The sequence below is a fragment of the Microcaecilia unicolor genome, chromosome 2, assembly GCF_901765095.1.
Source record: "Microcaecilia unicolor chromosome 2, aMicUni1.1, whole genome shotgun sequence".
NCBI lineage: Eukaryota > Metazoa > Chordata > Amphibia > Gymnophiona > Siphonopidae > Microcaecilia > Microcaecilia unicolor.
Genome location: NC_044032.1, coordinates 549,450,980 through 549,473,586, shown reverse-complemented (window position 1 = coordinate 549,473,586; position 22,607 = coordinate 549,450,980). Strand labels below are relative to the sequence as shown.

General features: G+C 41.1%; 1 protein-coding gene across 3 annotated transcripts in view; it reads left to right on the top strand.

Moving 5' to 3' along the window:
* The window catches only part of COMMD8 (COMM domain containing 8), a 76,803-nt gene that overhangs the window by 1,719 nt on the left and 52,477 nt on the right, over window positions 1-22,607 (top strand). For 2 of the 3 annotated variants that reach the window (XM_030192635.1, XM_030192634.1), the window contains exons 2-3: window positions 1,939-2,046; window positions 5,395-5,550. In XM_030192635.1, coding sequence (XP_030048495.1) covers window positions 1,954-2,046; window positions 5,395-5,550 — 249 coding nt within the window. In that variant the 5' untranslated portion in view covers window positions 1,939-1,953. The remainder of the gene's footprint in view (window positions 1-1,938; window positions 2,047-5,394; window positions 5,551-22,607) is intronic. The other variant, XM_030192636.1, reaches the window with a different exon arrangement.

Here is a 22,607-nt window from a genome sequence, read left to right as displayed (position 1 = left end):
AGCATTAAAAAGGGCAGTTGTGCACCCTTTGCTAAAGAAAAACCACCTTGACCAGGACAGACTTGAAAGTTGCTAGCCAGTATCCAACATTCCATTTCTAGGAAAATTTATAAAACAGTCTGTATTCAACTCAGTGATTGATATGGATCTAGCCAGTTTCTCTCTTCTAGCCAATCTGGATTCAGACCAGGTTATGGAACAGAAACGGTCCTTATATACCTACTAGATGATCTTCACAGAAACCAAGACAGGAGATATGCCTTGGTGTTAGTACTGCTAGGTTTCTCAGCAGCTTTCTAGCACAACTGGTAGAGACAGGTATCAATTGAACACTACTTGCTTGGTTCAGTTCCTATCTATCAGACGGGCAACTGTCCATAATGTTTGGCAGCACCTCATCGCCATCATGGGCACTGACCTATGGGGTACCACAAGGATCGATACTGTCACCTATTCATTCATTCACTTAAGTATTTATATATCACTTAGACCTAAGTGGTTTACAGTTCATTCTTTTCAATATCCTTCTCAAGCCACTAGCTGAGCTGATTCGATCGATGGACACTCGGTTCTACATCTTCGCAGATGATGTGTAGCTGCTCATACCCATTGAACATGACTTACCTACAGCTCAGAATAAACTGATTACCTGTCTAACATCAGTTCAAGAATGGGCTAAACAAAGAAAACTTTGCCTGAACACAAGTAGAAACCAAGCTTTTCTGGGTCCCTAACACAAGTGGACACATACCTGACATCAAAATCTCTTTTGGGAAGTACAAACTCCCTCCTCAAATTACAAGTCAGGAACCTTGGAATACAGTTAAATTCAACACTTACTCTGATTCCCCCAATCCAAGCAACCTTCTGCTTCGACTGTTTGCAACAACTAGGCTGCCTGTCTTCTTACATTGAAAAGACAAATCTTATCCCAGTTGTACACTCCATGGTAACATAAAGACTGGATTACTGTAATGCACTACTACTACTATTTAGCATTTCTATAGCGCTACAAGGCATACGCAGCGCTGCACAAACATAGAAGAAAGACAGTCCCTGCTCAAAGAGCTTACAATCTAATGCACTCTACAATGGTCTGACTAGAAAGGGTCTGCATCAGCAATTGATTCAGAATGCTGCAGCAAGACTAATATAAGCAAGGTGACCACATCATACCATTTTTGCAAAAAACTTCACGCTACCAGTACAATATGGGGCTAAATTTGAAACTCTGTGTCTGATCTTCAAGGCCCGTAAAAGAAATGGCCCAGAGTACTTGAAGAACAGGATGACCCTCTACATACTTCCAAGGACACTAAGGGCCTTCCAAGGAATATCCCAAACCACACTCTCTCCAAAAGACATTACACAATGTGATACCTGCAAGCGAGCTGGCTCTGGTGTAGCCTCCACACTCTGGAATGCACTCCCTGAAAGACTATGCTTAAGACTATCTCTGCTTCAGGAAGCAGGTGAAAACCTGGCACTTCAACCAGGCCTTTAATGGAAGAAGGAACTAACCTGTTAGTCTCACTCCCTCCACCCCCCCCCCCCCCCCCAAGAAGTGACACGGGCTGCACATACTGCAGCAGGACATGTTTATCAACTCCTATCCTAGCTGAGATATTTAATCACCTCTCTGACCTCATGTGCAACTTTCTTTAAATTAGTCTCTTTATTTTCTAACTTCTCTTACACTCCTACCTATCTATATGTTCTTTGCTTATACCTACACTGTGTATTAAACTGTTTTATTACGTATTGTGTTGACATTGTAAGTAGTATACTATTCCATACTTTGTAGTGTTAAATGAATATTTTTACTGTTGTAATTGTCTATTGCTTTTGTTTGATTTATTCATATTGTACATTGCCTTGAATGAATTCCTTCAAAAAGGTGGTAAATAAATCCTAATACTTAAATAATTTTGATAACAGTTGCAAAACCCATAAATGAGACTCCTGAATTACTCAGAAAAACATGAAGAAATAAGGCCTGCAACCCATTCTCAAAACCACATCTCTCATCTACATGACCTTACCAAGGTACAGCCCCCAACCCTCAACGCAGCACTTTAGGTGGAATCTAACCAGCAACTCCAACAAACACAATGACTCCTCTGTGCTGCTGGTGCTGCAACAATGAGATTTGAACCTAGGAAAGCAGGGGCTATGCACAGCAGATCTCCAAGGGAGAGGAAGAGGTTGAAGAGCTGAACAGTTGGACTGGTTGAGTAGCCTGGTAAGGTGATACCAGATATCTTCTTGTCCGATTGTTTCTAATTCTAACTCATAAGCGGTTAATAACTATTTATGGCAGAAAAATTGAATTGGTTCACCTGAAGGATGTGGCACCGTTAGGAGGCAGGTAGAGAAAAAGCTCTGTCAAGCTCCATTGGGTCATGTGTGCCTCATATTGACGCGCATGCTCATCAGTGTGACCACACATGGCATGCAGGCACATGCAATCCAGCAGAGTTTTGTGGGACCTTTGCTGTACTCGTCTCCTGAAAGAGCCGCATTGCTTCAGGTGAATCAGTTCAGTTTTTGTGCCTTGGTTATGCCTGAATGCAATAAGCCACTTCTTGAATACAAGATGGACGTCCATCTTTCATTTTGATAATACAGTCAGGGACATCCAAAGCTTGAAATTTAGGTCATCCCTAGAGATGGTCGTCCCTAGACTTGGTCGTTTCTGATTTTCAGCGGTAACGGAAACTGAGGACGTCCATCTCAGAAACGACCAAATGCAAGCCCTTTGGTTGTGGGAGGAGCAAGCATTTGTAGTGCACTGGTTCCCTTGACATGCCAGGACACCAACTGGGCACCCTAGGGGGCACTACAGTGGACTTAAAAAATTGCTCCCAGGTACATAGCTCCCTTACCTTGTGTGCTGAGCCCCCCCTAAAACCCGCTCCCCACAACTGTACACCAGTACCATAGCCCTTACGGGTGAAGGGGGGCACCTAGATGTGGGTACAGTGGGTTTTCTGGTGAGTTTTGGAGGGCTCACTGTTTCCTCCACAAACGTAACTGGTAGGGGTGGGGTGGGCCTGGGTCCGCCTGCCTGAAGTGCACTGCACCCACTAAAACTACTCCAGGGACCTGCATACTGCTGTCACGGACCTGAGTGTGACATCTGAGGCTGGCAAAAAATATTTTGAAAGAGATTTTTTGAGGGTGGGAGGGGGTTAGTGACCACTGGGGGAGTAAGGGAGGTCATCCCCGATTCTCGCTGGTGGTCATCTGATCATTTTGGGCACCTTTTTGTGCCTTGGTCGTAAGAAAAACACGACTAGGTAAAGTCGTCCAAGTGCTCATCAGGCACGCCCTTTTTTTCCATTATGGGTCGAGGACGTCCATGTGTTAGGCATGCCCAAGTCCCGCCTTCGCTATGTCTCCGATATGCCCCCTTGAACTTTGGCCATCCCTGCGATGGAAAGCAGTTGGGGACGTCCAAAATCGGCTTTCGATTATACTGATTTGGACGACCCTGTGAGAAGGACGCCCATCTTCCGATTTGTGTTGAAAGATGGGCGTCCTCTTTCGAAAATGAGTCCGATGGTCTTTTCACCATAGTGTTCTCTTTGCTTTACCAGTGGGTGGGAGGCTGAGAATGGAGATGTCATGCCTTTTGCAATTACATTGTGTTTAGTGATTTTTCACATAGTATATATTTTATTTTACATCCCTAGCACGAAATAAAGGTGTACTAAATAATGGGGTTCTTTTTATTATTTGTTTTTAAGAAGTATATTGTGAAATGGTGCACAGAAGCCAGCTCATTATCATGACAGCAAACTGGTTATATTAGGTTATACGTATGAATTAGGCAATCAAATGTTTTATTTTGCATGAGACTTTTGGTATGTTAAGATTCCCATGTGCAAGTCATTGACATCGTTCGGTCCAGTTAGGTTTTGCAGAAGGGTTTTGTGTTTGTTTCCTTCCATATTAATGACCTTTTGAAACCCTTAAGTTTGTTATAATTCGTTGCTCAGCAGTTCAATTTTAAAGTTCATTTGATCTTCTGAGAATGGAGTGCTATCAGTGTTTAGGTTTAGTACTGCCAACTGCAATAAAGTTTGGCAACCGTTCATATTGTTTTTGATGCCACAGTTTAGAAGTGAGATTTTTATTTGCATTACCTTTGACAAAAATATCTAAATGCTAGTACCTGATATGGTTGACACACTTAGGATTATGGGTTTATACCATATATCCAAATCAGTAGAACAATTCTAAATCCAAAATATGGTAAACGTGTAGGAAGTACAGGAAAAACTGGCTGTTTGAGTTAACAGTGCAGCAGCAATAGGTAGTCTAGAAGACTGACAAGGTCTCTGGAAGAAGCCTTTGCAAAACGGGTCCCCATCGGAACCTTTGCCTAACATAAAAGTTATTTTGATGTTATTCTAAGGATTACTAAAGAATACCTGTAAAGACTATCGTTTAAAGGACTGTGTGATAGATGAAAGGACATGAATCTATTAAAGTCACCGTGCTGTGCAACTCAAGCTAAGTAACATTTTACTATTATTTGGTTGCTAGTAGTAATTTGATTGAAAAAGTTTTGTGATTTTGATCTACTAGGCAACGTTTTTTCAGGAGGTTTTTCAGACCGATGATGACTTATTTGACCATACACACATAAAGGTGGCTACAGTCCCACCATTGTGAATTTAGGTCTTAATGAGGTCTTTTCCTCCATATTTTTAAATTATAGTGATTGTTTTTCCTGTATTTCCTACAAGTTTACCATATTTTGGATTTAGAATTATTTTTAGTGCAGACAGTAGTTACCCTAACACCTGAACAAATGATCATTTTGTAAACCTGCCAACAAAAGAAAATTCTAATAAAAAAAAAAACACCTAGGGATCCTTTTACTAAGCTATGCTAGAAAGTGGGTGGTGCTGCGATTAGCACATGAGTGCACTCTGGCCATTTTCTAGCACGTCTGAAAAATGGCCGTGTTTGTTTTTTAAAAAATATAGGCACTCACTAATTTCCCCATTAGCACGTGGCAATTACTGCTAGGAGCGTTCACCATCACCTATTTAGGAGGCAGTAAGGGCTCCCGCACTAATTGGGTAGCACACAGTAATGTGCCCACACTACCCGATAAGCACAAGGCATGCCTGCTCCTGCGCTAGAAAATAATTTCTATTTTCTGCTGTAGGGATCGGTGTATGCTGATCACAGCAATACCACGGGATGCCTCACCTGCGGAGGTGCTGTTCTGGCATGCGCTTTCGACGTGGTAGCCCTACCACCCTTTAGTAAAAGGGCTTCCTAGTGCAATGATGTCACATAAGAAAATGAAAAATTCCAGGAAATTATAGGAGAGCTGTATAAACTTTTTTTCACATTTTTTATTATTATTTATTTTAGTTTCTTCATAAAATAATTGATGGCATATGTGGTCGTACACAACCACGATATCAGGACTATGGCAGCTTGTGGAATATGACTGAATGGCTTGAAGTTCTTGAAGAATTGGCAGTGTTATTCAAAACGATGGTTGGTCAAAATATGTCGGAAGACGAGGTAAGCAAATTGTGCATTTAATATAACATGTTACTTTGTTTCTGGGATGAGTTCCTTTTGAATTCTAGAACTTGGAGTAGGATTGTGCATTGATGTACTACCATCAGCCATTTTGTTCTGTCAGTTGTTTTTCTTCAGCAAGAGGAAGAGTGCTTGTTTTCTGTGCCCTTTTCCCAATGATCTTGTAACATTTTGTGTTTCCTCTTCTTTCATACTAAAGTTGTAGGGCTAAATTTATTAAAGTGCGGTACCACATTGGTATGTGCAAATGCCGCTGACTTGTGTTGTTAGTAAATAATTCCCATTGCATTAATTGGGACCTGTGGTAAATAATAGTTAATATGTGTTATTAACACATGTAGTAACCCAGAGCACCTTTAAGTAAATGTAGCCCATAGTAACATACCAGTTGATATTCAGCCCACAGTGGTCAGAATTAGCCCTGGATATTTAATGCCGGGGGCACCATCATTGAATATCCTGGAGATAATTTGTTGTATGGAAACCACTTGAACTTAAGCAGGTCACAGCTGATATTCATTCAGGACCTGCATAAGATACACTTTATGCCGGCCCCGGTTAAATATTGACTGAGACCCATATAAGACACAGAGGTTCCACACCCCCCCCCCCCCCCCCCCCGAAGCAAGTGAGCCCCAGACTAGGCTTCCTCACTACCCTCACAGCCCCATAGATCTACCTTTTTTATCCCTGGGGTCCTACAGGTAGGATTGAGGCCTACTTTCTCCTGCCCATCACAACTTTTTTTTCTCAAAATAGCCACCATGATCTCTAGGGGCAGCCTTTCAGTACCATGAGGTTGCCGCTAAGAGTTGCTGTGGCCATTTTTAAGGATATTTATTTATGAATCTTCCAAAACAAATACAAGCAGAGAATTTGCATCAAAACAAAACACTTCTGGGAACAAAACAATTCTTGGAATCATGGCTTGAAATTCCATGTGTAAAGGGGAAAAGGATAGTGATAGGAGTATACAACCGTCCGCCTGGCCAGGATGAACAGAAGGATGCAGAAATGTTAAAGGAATTTAGGGACGCAAACAATCTGGACAACACAATATTTCAATTACCCCGATATTGACTGGATAAATGTAACATCGGGGCATGCTAGGGAGGTAAAATTCCTTGATGAAATGAAGGACTGCTTTATGGAGCAGCTGGTACAGGAGCTGACGAGAGAAGGAAAAATTCTAGACCTAGTCCTTTGTGGAGCACATGATCTGGTGCGGGAGGTAATGGTGCTGGGGCCGCTTGATAACAGTGATCATAATATGATCGGATTTGATATTAGCTTTGAAGTAAGTATACATAGGAAATCAAATATGTTAGTGTTTAACTTTAAAAAAGGAGACTATGATAAAAAGAGAAGAACGGTGAAAGAAAAACTTAAAGGAGTGGCTGCAAGGGTCAAAATTTTACATCAGGCATGGATGCTGTTCAAAAACACCATCCTGGAAGCCCAGGCCAAATATATTCCGCGTATTAAAAAGGAGGATGGAAGACCAAACAACAGCCGGTGTGGTTAAAAAGTGAGGTGAAGGAAGCTGTTAGAGCTAAAAGAAAATCCTTCAGAAAATGGAAGAAGGAACCGACTGAAAATAATAAGAAACAGCATAAGGAATGTCAAGTCAAATGCAAAGCGCTGATAAGGAAGGGCAAGAGGGACTTTGGAAAAAAGATTGCTTTGGAGGCCAAAGCACATAGTAAAATTTTTTTTTTAAAGTATATTGAAAGCAGGAAGCCGGTAAAAGAATCGGTTGGACTGCTAGATGACTGAGGAGTAAAAGGGGCAATCAGGGAAGACGAAGCCATAGCGGAGAGATTAAATGAATTTTTTACTTCGGTCTTCACTAAGGAAGATTTGGGTGGGATACCGGTGCCAGAAATGGTATTCGAAGCTGACAAGTCGGAGAAACTTAATGAATTCTCTGTAAACCTGGAGGATGTAATGGGGCAGTTCTACAAACTGAAGAGTAGCAAATCTCCTGGACCGGATGGTATTCTTCCCAGTGTACTGGTAGAATTGAAAAATGAACTTGCGGAGTTATTATTAATAATATATGATTTATCCTTAAAATCAAGCGTGGTACTGGAAGATTGGAGGGTGGCCAATGTAACGCCGATTTTTAAAAAAGGTTCCAGAGGAGATCCGGGAAATTATAGACCGGTGAGTCTTGACGTCGGTGCCGGGCAAAATGGTAGAGGCTATTATAAAGAACAAAATTACAGAGCATATTCAAAGGCATGGATTAATGAGACAAAGTCAACATGGATTTAGTGAAGGGAAATCTTGCTTCACCAATCAACTACATTTCTTTGAAGGGGTGAACAAACATGGATAAAGGGGAACCGGTTGATATTGTGTATCTGGATTTTCATGAAAGACTTCAGAGGAAATTGGAGAGTCATGGGATAGGAGGTAGTCTTCTATTGTGGATTAAAAACTGGTTAAAAGATAGGAAACAGAGAGTAGGGTTAAATGGTCAGCATTCTCAATGGAGAAGTGTAGTTAGTGGGGTTTCTCAGGGGTCTGTGTTGGGACCGCTGCTTTTTAACATATTTATAAATGACCTAGAGATGGGAGTAATTAGTGAGGTAATTATATTTGCTGATGACACAAAGTTATTTAAAGTCATTAGAGCGCGGGATAATTGTGAAAAATTACAAGAGGACCTTATGAGACTGGGCGTCTAAATGGCAGATGATGTTTAATGTGAGCAAGTGCAAAGTAATGCATGTGTGAAAGAGGAACCCGAATTATAGCTACATCATGCAAGGTTCCACGTTAGGAGTCACAGACCAAGAAAGGGATCTAGGTTTTGTCGTTGATACCTTGAAACCTTCTGCTCAGTGTGCTGCTGCGGCTAGGAAAGCAAATAGAATGTTAGGTATTATTAGGAAAGGAATGGAAAACAAAAATGAAGATGTTATAATGCCTTTGTATCGCACCATGGTGCAACCGTACCTCGACTATTGTGTTCAATTCTGGTCGCCGTATCTCATACAAGATATAGTGGAATTAGAAAAGGTGCAGAGAAGGGTGACGAAAATGATAAAAGGGATGGGACGACTTCCCTATGAGGAAAGGCTAAAGCGGCTAGGACTCTTCAGCTTGGAGAAAAGGCGGTTGAGGGGAGATATAATAGAGGTCTATAAAATAATGAGTGGAGTGGAACAGGTAGATGTGAAGTGTCTGTTTATGCTTTCCAAAAATACTAAGACTAGGGGCCATGCGATGAAGCTACAATGTAGTAAATTTAAAACGAATCGGAGAAAATGTTTCTTCACTCAACGTGTAATTAAACTCTGGAATTCGTTGCCAGAGAATGTGGTAAATGCGGTTAGCTTAGCGAAGTTTAAAAAAGGTTTGGACGGCTTCCTAAAGAAAAAGTCCATAGACCATTATTAAATGGACTTGGGGAAAATCTTATTTCTGAGATAAGCAGTAAAGAATGTTTTGTACTTTTTTGGGATCTTGCCAGGTATTTGTGACCTGGATTGGCCACTGTTGGAAACAGGATGCTGGGCTTGATGGACCTTTGGTCTTTCCCAGTATGGCAATACTTATGCATTTGCATCAGAAAAAGAACGGTAATTGCAAAGTATCAATAATGAAATGCTGGTTTATTTATTTTTTTATAATTCTTATTACTATTCCTAGTAATCCACAATAATGGGAGCGGAGTCAATTCACAATTCAGTGGAAAATTTCCATTTAGAAAAAAATTACCATTAAGAATACCATCTAAATATTGCTCAAATCAAAATACTGTCCATTCTAATGGTCATTGAGGTGGCTGTAGGGCAGCAAAATCTCTCATTGAAAAGAAAATGAACTGTTATGGATCAAAGAAAGTATAATTTTGACCTCCAGTTTTTATCAGCTATTTGCAAAAAAAGGAGGAATATAGTGGGTGTCTTGTTTTAGCGCATGGTAATCATTTTAGCGCACCTTAGTAAAAGGACCCCAAAGATTTTTTCTTTTGAACTACATTTTCCATATTTTCTCATTTTCTGTGCATGTCCATAGAATCTTTGCTTAATAACAGGAGGAGATATTTATACGTTTTAAGAGTCCTCCACCATTAGTACTTGTTGTTTGTGACCCAATATCTTGAGCTTGCCCTGCCACATTTTGCAAAGTTTCAGCAAGCTTAAATTGATTTGAATATTGGGCGGATAGTGGATAACAGCAGATAAAGACCAAAGTGGAAAACCCAACAAAAGATGACGCTCCCTATGCAACCACCAAGCTAACAGCAAATAAAACAGGGGGTAGAAGCAGCACCAGCACCACTACCAAATAGACCAACCAATAAATGATAAAGGGGATGGAACTCCTCTCATATGAGGAGGAAAGGCTAAAGAGGTTTGGACTATTCAACTTGGATAGAGATGGCTGAGAGGTGATATGATTGAGGTCTACAAAATCCTGAGTGGTGTAGAACAAGTAGAAATTATTTGATTTTTTTTCTACTGTTTCATAAAGTACAAAGAATAGGGGACACTCAAAGTTACATGGAAGCACTTTTAAAACAAATTGTAGGAAATATTTCTTCACTCAACGAATAGTTAAGCTCTGGAACTTTTGTAGTAACAGCATTTAAGTTCCTGGAGGAAAAGTCCATAGTCTGCTATTGAGGCAGACATGGGGAAGCTACTGCTTACCCTGGGATTGGTAGCATGGAATGTTGCTACTGTTTGGGTTTCTGCCAGGTACTTGTGACCTGGATTGAACACTGCTAGAAACAGAATACTGGGCTAGATTGACAATTGGTCTGACCAGTATGGGTATTCTTATGTTCTTATGTAGTACAATATTAGCAATTAAATCAAGGTAAAATATATATTACATTAAACCATAGCAAATAAATACAATTTTGTATAAAAAAGCCTGATATGGCCATGTTTTGGCATGGAGCCTGTGTCAGGAGTGTATAAAACACAGCTAATAACAATACTGTTATACAGTCTAAAACATGCACTGTAAAAGCAGAGATTTGAATCCTGAGTAGTGGCTTGTCCAGGCAAATGAAAGACCAATAAAAATAAAAATAGTAAAAAGGGAACAGGAACAAAAATTAGGATCTCAAAAAGTAAAACAAAACTTTTCATACCCAGGAACCAGCATAAACATATAAATGGAAGCCTTAACTTGAATGATCTTCCGTACCCGAAGATCTTCAGAAACTGTAGAATTAAAAGCTGAAACTAGAGTATTATAACAGGAAAAAGGATCCTTGGGGAGAAACTCAGACAGTATGTTTCGAGACATTTAACTAGAGGATGCAGGGTGACAATAGAAAACAAGGGAATTCAGAAAATCACCCCCAGCAAAAACATGACTGCAGTGGGGAAGGGTAATGTTAATATAGAAAACCATCTAAACTCACTTAACACATGGAAAGCAATGAGCACAAGTGTTCCATAGTCTAAGTAAAAAGATACAAGATTTGCAAGCCCATATGTTTAAGGAAGTCTTGGATATTGTTGCTATTAGAGTCACGATTCAATGATTCAAATGAATGGGATGCAACCATACTGGGCTATAATCTTTTTAGAAAGGCTAGGGAGGGCTGAAGAGGTGGAGGAGTGGCACTGTATGTGAAAAATAGTATCAGAGCAGCTGAAATGCAGGGAGCCTGGGGAAAGGAAGAAGCTATATGGCTTGTCCTAGAAAGAGAAGATGGAACCTGTATCCACATGGGTGTTATCTACAGACCTCTGGCACAAATGGAGAACCTGGACAAGGATCTGATTGAAGATATCCATAAGCTTTGAATGAAAGGGGAGGTGCTGTTGCTGGGAGATTTCAACTTGTCTGATGTGGATTGGAATGTACCGGCTGTAAAATCAGAAAGAAGCAGAGAGATCATGGATGCCTATCAAAGTGCTTTGCTCAGACAATTGGGGCCAATAGGCGCCGACTCCTTGGGTGCTGTGGGTGCTCGAACACCCCCAATATTTCACCTGCCAGAATCAGAAGTTCCCTTCGCCAGCCCGGTGCCCGCCCTCGACTTCCTACGTGCCACCCAGAATTTTAAGTCATCTTACCTCGGGTTCTCGGCGGCAGCAGTGAAAGGCATGCGGGCTTGGCGCTTCAGGCTTCCTTCTCTCTCAGCTGTGGTTCCGCCCTCATTCCTGTTTCGCAAGGGCAGGACCAGAGCTGAGAGAGAGAGAGAAGGGAAGCCTGACGCGCCGAGCCTGCACGCCTTTCACTGCTGTCGCTGGGACCCCGAGGTAAGATGACTTTTAAAATTCAGAACTCGGAGGGAGGGGGAGAGGGAATGCACCTCCTGTTAAGAAAAAAAAAAAATCAGCATCCCCAATCATTTTGAAAAGTTGGCTCCTATGATGGTGACAAAACCCACAAAGAAAGGATCAATGCTGGATCTAGTGCTCACAAATGAAGGAAGTGTTTCCAGCGTTTGGGTGGCTGCCCACCCAGGCAGTAGTGATTATCACGTGATATGGTTTGATTATAAAGAGCAAAAGCAGAGTGCAGAAGCACAAAAAGTACTGGATTTCAGACACGCTGATTTTGGTAAAATGGTGGAATACCTGAAGGAGCCGATGGCATGGGTTAGGCATAGGAGAAATGGAAGCGCACTGGTCCAAGCTAAAAGCTGCTATAAATATGGTAACAGATCTTTATACAAGGAAAATAAACGAAAGCAAGACAAATAGGAAGCCTATATGGTTCTCTAAACAAGTGGCCGAAAAAGTAAGGGCAAAAGAGGCTGCGTTCAAGAGATACAGGAATACGCAACAAGAGGAGCATGGAAAAGATTACTGGATTAAATTCAAAGAAGTGAAGAGGGAAATGTGACAGGCGGAAGAAAAAAATGGCTAAAGATGTAAAGAAAGGTGATAAGACCTTTTTCAGATATATTGGGAAAGGAAAAAAGCTAGGAATGGAATTGTAAGACTGAAAGGTGCTGAGAGCAGCTATGTGGAGAGTGATGAGGATAAAGCAAGCATGCTGAACAAATTCTTCTCATCGGTGCTTATAGAAGAAAATTCTGGAGAAGGACCGCAGTCAGGTATCGAGGGTATATTTGGGAACAGAGTGAATATTGCACTGTTCATGGAAGAAAGCATTTATAAACAACTTGAAAATCTGAAAGAGGACAAAGCTATGGGGCCCGATGGGATACATCCCAGGATACTGAGGGAGCTCGAACAAATCCTGGTGGGACCTCTTAAGGACTTTTCTAATAAATCTTTAGAGATGGGAGAGGTTCCATTGGATTGTAGGTGAGCTGATGTGGTCTATCATTACAAAAGCCAGGACAGGGAAGAAGTGGGAAACTACAGGCTGGTAAGTCTCACATCGGAAGTAGGAAAAATAATGGAGTTGCTGCTGAAGGGAAATCTTTCTAGGATCCAAGGCAAACATGGCTTACCAAACCAAAATCCTGCCAAACGAATCTGATTGATTTCTTTGACTGGGTGACCAAAGAATTGGATGAAGGACATGTGCTGGATGAAATCTACTTGGATTTCAGCAAAGCGTTTGAAACAGTTCCTCACAGAAGACTTATGCATAAGCTGAGAGGGCTGAACTTAGTACCCAAAGTGGTGAACTTGATTGGAAACTGGTTGATCGACAGGCGACAGAGGGTGATGATAAATGGAATCCCCTCGGAGGAAAGGAAGGTGAGTAGTGGAGTACCTCAGGGGACAGTACTGGGGCTGATTCTGTTTAATATATTTGTGAGAGACATTGCTGAAGAGTTAGAAGGAGAAGTTTGCCTTTTTGCGGATGACACGAAGATAGCCAATAGAGTGGATACCCCAGAGGGAGTAGAAAATATGAGAAGAGATCTCCAAAAATTAAAAGAATGTTCAAAGGTCTGGAAGTTAAAATTTAATGCCAAGAAGTGCAGAAATCCAAAGGAGATGTATCAAATAGGAGAGAGACTGATAAGCACAGCTCCGGAGAGGTACCTTGGGTGATGATGTCTCAGGATCTTGAGGTGACGCAATAATGCAACAGAGCATTGGCATTCAGAGGGGTATAATCAGCAGAAGAAGGGAAGTGTTGATGCCCCTGCACAATTAGATAGTAAGGCCTCACTTTGAAGTATTGTGTTCCATTTTGGAGGCCGTATCTTGCTAAGGACGTAAAAAGATTTGAAGCAGTTCAGAGAAAAGTGACAAAAATGATATGAGGTTTGTGTCACAATACATATAAGGAGAGACTTGACCTGAACATGCATACTCTGGTGGAAAAGAGAGACAGGGGCGATATGATACAGACATTTAAATATTTGAAAGGTATTTGATTTACAAACAAACCTTTTCCGGAGATGGGAAAGTAGTAGAACTGGAGGACATTAATTGAGGTTGTGGGAGGGGGGTGGGCATCTTAGAAATAATGTCAGGAAGTACCTTTTCACAGAGAGGGAGTTGGTGGAGATGAAAACAGTAACAATTCCAAAATGTGTGGGTTAAACACAAAGGAATCCTGTATAGAAGGTATGGAACCAAACAGTAATTAGGAGACAAATCCAGTGCTGGGTAGACTTCTGTGGTCTGTGCCGTGATCATGGCTGGACAGATTCAGCTTCAGTAGCTGGTGAACAAGGCCAGGGCTGGGGCAGACTTCTGTGTCTGTGCCCTGAAAATGGCAAGGACAAATCAAGTGAAAAAAAAAAAAACAAGGAGTAAGCCAAAATTCCCACACAAAAGCACAAGCAAACCTTAGTAGTAGAAGTGGTAAAGCACTAAGACGATCCGAAGTAGTGATAAACAATTTTTTTATTGATGGCTGTGTATTCAGTCTTGATCAACTTGAGTGCAAAGAGACAATCCCATACAGACTCGCTCAACATAGGCTGTGTTTTGGCTTTTTGGCCTTCACCAGGAGTTAACTTACGAACATATAGGTAGAAAATAACATACAGTAAAAATCACAATACTGAAAAAACTTCAAAGGTGAGTGTGAATATATGTGGAAAAAAATAGTAAGATCAAATGAAAACCTCTAGAAAGTTAAATGTGATTGTGCCATGTCATTAATGGGAGTAAATTACACTGATGACAAATACAACAACAGAGTGGACCCAGGAATACACTGAATACAAGTATCTTTATTTCAAATAAAATCACTCAACGAGGTCCACGTTTTTCCCATACAAGTGAAAGTGATGAAACATGAGTGAATATAGTGTAAGTGCTTAATGCATAATCCACTGGAACAGCAAAGAATAATTGTTACTTGCACTGTAGACTGCGCTTGGAATTTCAAGCAAGTTCAAGTAACAGAGAAAAACTCGAGTAACGAAAAAGAACCTAAAAGGATTGTTAAATATAATCAATAGCACTGCACAGGTACATGAAAAAAAACAAAATTTCAAGGAAATAGAAGGGAAGAAAGATTTATTTTACCAATCGTATCTCAAAACGGCTGTGTGTCATCTAAATACAGGCATTCAGTTCCTGAGATGTGGCTGCGGGAAAAAAACATATATGTGATGTCAAGAACCTTTCTGTGTATCTATCCATATATATCTTAAGGTAGAATAAAATAAAGTAATGTACCGCCGTGCTTCAATGCCGCCAGATTGTCTATGCATATAATTAAAATCAAACTACTAAGGCACTCCGCACCAAATCAGGTTAATACATTCTTTTCTAAAATTAACTATGCAGTTCATCTGTGCTAATGTATACAAGTGGCTCAAACATGCCAAAAATCAGCTGCATCAGAAAAAATAAAAAAACGCATGAAACTAGCTGCTGCAAACTGACTATCGGGCATCATATATCATAAGGATAACGGAGCAGTCAGCAGTTTTACTTACAAGTGGCTGTGCAAGGTTAAAACTTCGAGATCAGTATCTGTTGCAGAAATTTAGTAAAAACTGAACAGCGTCATTGCTAGCTTTTAACTACAAAATCAGAATCTCGTTGGCACCTGATTTAAATATGCCAAGTGTCTCTCATCGACGTGACAGTGGCATAAATTAGCTGTGGCACTGAGGCTGAGTATGCAGAGAAATAAATGGGCACTGTAGGCAGCTGTGAGGTACTCTGTTCTCTATCAAAATAGTATAAAAATGATACTACATATATGAGGACCTTTGAATGAAGAAAGAAAATGGAGTGCTGAAATTGTTATAGAACCTGTACTGTAGGTGAAGTATATTGTAGCTAAGCAGCCAGCTAAACCATCCCCAAGTAGAAGCTTTATCGGTAGACTCTCAGTTCTTGCAAATCATCTTTATTGTAGTACTCATAATAAATAACAAAGAAAATCCAATTTACAGTTCAGTTGCTTAGAAGTGAGTTGTTGCCTTCTGCACATAGTCTGTATCTAGCCACCCCAGAAGCAAGAAGATGGCCAGAACCTCAGCCCAGCTGAGAGGAAAAGCTGTAATGCTCAAAGGAGAATAAGGGGGAGAAACTCATGGAAAATAAATGGGAAATGACAAGGGAGATGGAATTACAATAGATTTAAGGAGGGATCAGCCCCTACAACAGCTGCTGTTCACAAAGGCTTGCAAGGAGACTGGGCGCTCTCACTAAGCCGACATGGGTGGAGAGGGAGGGCTGGCCGTGGTTCAGACCTATGAGCCAATAGGGAAAGCTTGCAAGGAGTCAATCGCAGAATACTGCAAACTATAAGGGAGGGAGCCCCAGTACACAGTGCTATCTATTACACAGACACTGCAATTGAATACAAATAATACTCATACAAAATATACATACAATGCACTCTGCTTCCGTGAATATGGGGACACAACAGAACCTCATGTAAACTAAAGGAAATTGCGACTATGCTAAAAAAACAAAAGTGGTATGTTACCCTAAAGAAAGGGAAAATATACAAAAAAATGTGACTGCTATAAAAGCCTAATGTGATACGTATATTCCCAAATAAAAATCTTATAATAAAAACTAAAATCCAAATGTGATCTTGAGAAATGACCACCAACTGTGAGAATTAAAGTCAACTACCAACAAAGAAGCGCGATCCTATTTAGAATGCAAGTGTGTGAGCATGGAGAGGTTGAATACACCCACTGTGAGAATTAAAGGTTAGAAAGCACAAATCAAGATCAAGTATACATACCTTATATTATGAGTTTATCTTGTTGGGTAGACTGGATGGGTTGTTCAGGTCTTCATCTGCTATAACATTAATTCAATATACATGCCAACCCATAAACATCAATACATAGTAACATAAAGGAGTGCTACCCTTCAAACATTCCTAATCAGACAAAGGGAAATAAAAGAAATCTGTCTTCCTTAAAATTACCATTAAATGTTTGCAAGAAGCTATAAACTTACCTATGTTACCATTTAGTGAGTGAACAGGCCAGAGCCCTGGGAGTCCGTTAAAGGTGCAATTTCATGCTGCTCCCCAGCAATGTGAATAGCACTGCTTGTAAGACTGCTCGCAAACAGCATTATTTATATATCATGGAAGTTACTAATTGCGGTACTGAGCTACCACAGGTTAGTCACTCCATTGAGAATTAAGGTGCAGTAAAGGCTGACTTACTACTGCACCTTAATAAATACCTCCCTATATGATTTTGCCTTTGATTGTGTAGGTAAAGCTGAGGGGACCAATTAGTCTTTTAAGATTCTTCTTCTGTATAATATTTTGGTTACAAAAACAATCATGGCTCTGAATTGTATGTCAGTGTTTCTTTACAGCATTTTTAATGGCATGTAATTGTTGTGAAAATCTAAATGAACATAATGAGTTTTGGTTCTCAGACAATGCTCTCATAACCTTGGGAAATATATTACTTGGGGTTCTCCATATCCGGCAGTCTTTTACTCATATCAGTCTCCTGTGCATTAAACGTATTAATGTCTGTGCACAGTGGTGTGGTGGAGCCGACTCGCTCCGGCTCGCAAGAGCCACTTGTTAAATTTTGACAGCTCTTGCCAGCCGGTTGTTGTTGGGGGTGAGCCGGCTCCATTAAGGGAGGTAAGCATGGCAGGAGGGCGCCATCACAGGCCATGCTTACCTCCCCTCCCGCTCCCAAACACGTCCAACGATGTCCTTCGCCCCCACCCTCCCCTCTCGCTCCTATCCGTCCGTTTCTCTTACCGCCCTCAAAGCGCCGCTTATTTAAAGCGCTGCTGCCTGTCTTCAGCCTTCCCTGCTTGTTTTGGATGAGTTCTTCCCTCAGTCCCGCCTTCTGACGTCATTCTGACGTCATTTCCTTTTTCCGCGAAGGCGGGACTGAGGGAAGAACTCATCCGAAACAAGCAGGGAAGGCTGAAGACGGGCAGCAGCGTTTTAAATAAGCGGCGCTTTGAGGGCGGTAAGAGAAACTGACGGATAGGAGCGAGAGGGGAGGATGGGGGTGAAGGACATCGTTGGACGTGTTTGGGAGTGGGAGGGCAGGGGAGGGGAGAGAATTGCTGGGCATGGATGAATAGAGGGGGCAGGGGAGAGAAATGCTGAGCATGGATGGGCAGAAGGGGGCAGGGGAGAGAAATGCTGGGCATGGATGGGCAGAGGGGGCAGGGGAGAGAAATGCTAAGCATGGATGGGCAGAGGGGGGCAGGGGAGAGAAATGCTGAGCATGGATGGGCAGAGGGGGGCAGGGGAGAGAGGAGAGTTTCAGGACATGGATGGAAGGAAGGGCAAGAGAAATTCTGGACATGGATGGAGGGAAGGGAGAGAGAAGAAATGCTGGACATGGAGGGAAGATAGAGGAAGGAGATTAGATGAGGGAAAAGGAAGTGAGGAGAGAAACTGCACATGGATGGAGAAAATAGGCAGAAGCTGGGTCCACTGTACAGTCAAGTCTGCAGAGGACCAGAAATGAAGAAGAAAGGAGGAAAGAAAAGAAATAAATGGAAAGGAAGCCCTGGAAACGGAGTTAAGAGGACAGATAGCAGCAGAATCAGATACTGGGCCAGCATGATCAGAGAAACAAAGTCACCAGACAACAAAGGTAGAAAAAAATAATTTTATTTTCATTATAGTGTTTGGAATATGTCCACTTTGAGAATCAGGTGCTGAACGTTAAAAGTTTATATTTATTTACTTATTTATGGCATTTTATCCCATATTAAACATGAATTAGATTGGAACCTGGGATCATTTAAATTTTTTTTTCCTGGAGAGAGTAATGCATTGCCCCCCCCCCCCCCCCGGCTATAGCCAGCTCTGCAATTTTAGGGGGGGCACAGAGGTGGATGGGGGGGCGCAGTGGTGGACGGGGGGGGGGGGGGGGGGGGGGGGGGGGGGGCGTCGAGGTGGACCAGGGACAGAGCCTATTGTTAAAAATTTACCAGCACACCACTGTCTGTGCATAATCTTCTTAAAGCAATGACTGACAGGAAAGTTTCCTTTTAGACTATGATTGTGATGACTGTTAAAATGAAGTAATTTTATATCAGTAGTTTTTCTATAGCTTGTAGTCTTAAAACTGTATTGCTGCTGCTTAATCATATCTAAAAATGGGATCTCCATCATGCTTTTTGAAATTTTAGGTCTTTGTCTTTACTATTAAGCCATATACAGAATTCATCTAACTGATGCAAACTACCTCTCAAGCAATATGCTATTAATGTTTGTTTTGCAGACAATAAGACTGAATTGATGCTCAGTTACATAGAGATTTGCAACGTTGGGGGCTGTAGAGGACCTCATTGCAGTTCCTCATATTTGTTGGTAAAAAGCCCCCCTAAAACTTGTTAATCTCATAAAGCTTTGGGCACCTCAGCTGAGAAAAGCAGTTTCCATCTTCTTGCTATTAAAGCAGCCTCCATTTATCAATGCCTTCTTGAGTTCCATTACTGTTTTTCTTCATCACCTCCAGGTGGGCATTCCAGGGATCCACCACTTTTTCCTTGAAGACGTATTTCCTGTTGTTGCTTCTTGTGTCAGTTCTTGCCTATTGTTCCTTACTTGCTTTTTTTATTTGAGTTTATACTAGAATAATTTGCAGTAACTGAGATATTGCTTTGTTTATGGTCTGTTGCATATTTTCTTTTTCTTTGCCTGCTCTCTGGCTGCCTCTCTTGCTTTCTGGGTCAAGTTGCTGAACTGATTGGACTTTTGTAACAGCATGTTCCACTGCTTTCCATAAGCATTACAGTCCTAACACAGAGGCATATGAACAATCCTATATAATAAAACTCACCCTCAACGTTCTGAGGACACTGACGTCACTGTCAGGTCCTCCGGGCACTTCCTTCCGGTTCGAAGCCTTCGTGGTGGTGAAGCCACCGAAAACACTGTGTTGGGGCCCCGCCCTCACATCAAACGTGATGACGTCGAGGGTGGAGCAATGTCAGCAGATTGAAGGTGGCGTGCCGAGGTCCGCAACAATGGCGGACGAACGCCGACGGGGTGAGTAGGGAGGGGGGGGAGGTCCGTAAGGAAACCGTGCTAGCGCCCGTTTCATTGCCGCAAGAAACGGGCATGTTTTACTAGTGTTAAATAAAACATCTTGTTTTGAAAGAGCTGTGTTATCCCAGCAGATTTTCTTTCTTTGTAGTTGCACAAATGAGTGGAAAAAAACTATACTGAGGCATTGCATGTAGTAAATATGAAATGTAAGAATCAAACTACCTGCTTCTGCTGATTTCTGTTGGAAAGCAGTTGGAAAACAGTTGCAAAGTCATGCCTCTGCATGATTCCCTATTTGCTCAAATCCTGTTTTCTTCCTGTATTACATTTCTTACAGATTTTTCTTTTATTTTAATAATATTAGTTGAACTAACACATCTCATGTAGAGAAGAAATTTATTACATAAAAGCCTAGAAAAAAGTTAGTCACAATACTGTATCAAGGAGCAGCAGTCTGTTTTGATTATATATCCAACTCTACAGCAATAAGGATTGGACTTTTCTGTGGTGTAATTGTTGTTTGACAAGCATACTTTTAGATAGATGTAATGATCCTATAAGCCAGGATAAGAGTTGAGGAGTTACTAGTGAGCTGCTTTTTTACAATAAGGCATGGAAAAATCTGAATTATGCTGATCAAAGTTCATATCTGAAGGATTTAAAAGTTCTGTCTCTTGGCATTCATGGATGTTCAAGTACTTCTGAAAACTGAGATTGTTTCAACTGACTGGAAGCTGTAAAAAAAATATTGGAGGGCTGCATAATTTAGAGCAAAGTCCTTGATTTTTGTTGTAGATTTTTTTTTCAGGATTTAGTGGGACATTTGCATAATTTTGCAGATTAAGGGGCCCTTTTGCTAAGGTGTGGTAGGCCTAACATGAACCTACAGTGTGTTAAAAGGGCACTACTACATTTCTTTGAAGTGGTTAACAAACATGTGGATAAAGATGAGTCGGTTGATATTGTGTATCTATATTTTCAAAGGCATTTGGCCAAGTACCTTATGAAAGACTTCTGAGGAAATTATTGGATAGGAGGTAATGTTCTATTGTGGGTTAAAAATTGGTTAAAAGAAAACAGAGAGTAGAGTTAAATGGTCAGTATTCTCAATAGAGAAGGGTAGATAGTGGGGTTCCAGAGGGGTCTGTGCTGGGATCGCTGCTTTTTAACATATTTATAAATGGTCTAGAGATGGGAGTAACTAGTGAGGTAGTTAAATTTGCTGATGACACAAAGTTATTCAGAGTTGTTAAATTGCAGGAGAACCTTACGAGACTGGGAGACTGGGCATCCAAATGACAGATGACATTTAATGTGAGCAAATGCAAAGTGATGCATGTGGGAAAGAGGAACCCAAGCTATAGCTACGTGATACAAGGATCTAAATTAGGAGTCACCTACCAGGAAAAGTATCCTAGGTGTCATCGTTGATGATACTTTGAAACCCTTTGCTCAGTGTTCAGCGGCGACAAAGAAAGCAAATAGAATGTTAGCTATTAGGAAAGGAGTGGAAAGCAAAAATGAGAATGTTATAATGCCTTTGTATTGCTCCATGGTGCATTTGCACCTTGAATACTGTGCAGTTCTGGTCACTGCATCTTAAAAAAGATATAGTGGAATTAGAAAAGGTACAGAGAAGGGCGATGAAAATGATAAAGAGGATGGGACAATTTTCCTATGAGGAAAGGCTAAAGCGGCTAGGGCTCTTCAGTTTGAAGAAAAGACAGCTGAGGGGAAATATCAGAGAGGTCTGTAAAATAATGAGTGGAATGGGTGGACATGAATCGCTTGTTTACTCTTTCCAAAAATACTAGGGCTAGGGGGCACGCAATGAAGCTATTAAATTTAAAACAGATCGGAGAAAACATTTCTTCACTCCATATGTAATTAAACTCTGGAATTCTTTGCCAGAGAATGTGGTAAAAGCAGTTAGCTTAGCTGGGTTTAAAAAGGTTTGCATAGCTTCCTAAAAGAAAAGTCCATAAACTGTTATTAAAATGGACTTTGGGAAAATCCACTTCTTTATTTCTAGAATAAGCAGCATAATATTTTACTGTTTTGGGATCTTGCCAGGTATTGTAACCTGGATTGGCCACTGTTGGAAACAGGATACAGGGCTTGATGGACCTTCGGTCTGTCCCAGTATGGCAACACATATGTTCTTATATGTACTAACGTGGAACGCTCTGAGGCATCCCATAGTAGTTTGGTTAGCAGCACACGCTACTCCCCTGGTAAATTGTTTTTGGGTTTTTTTTTGCCACAGGAGGCGTGTCTGAGGGTAGAGAGTAAATGTGCCTTTGTTGGGTAATGCGTGCTACTTAGTTACCGCAGGAGTAGCATGGGAGCCCTTATCACTTCCTAAATAGGTGGTGGTAAGGGATCCCAGTGAATGAAGAGTGGAACTTATTTTTGAAGTTTGTAAAATGACCACCTTACTGCATAATTTTGATTGTATATATGAAGAAACATTTCAGACAAAACATTAGTTAAATTGGTTGCTTAACACTACTGATGTTATGAAGGCATCAAATAGTAATACATCTGCATAAGGCATTCTTGAATATAGGCAATTGTGAACCAAATTAGGCTGTCACAATTTTGTAAACTACAGTGGAACAACAAATTGAACTTGTAACTCTATCGCATGTGCCCAATATGCTTACATCATCAATCATCAGCTGCTGTAATAACACAGATGT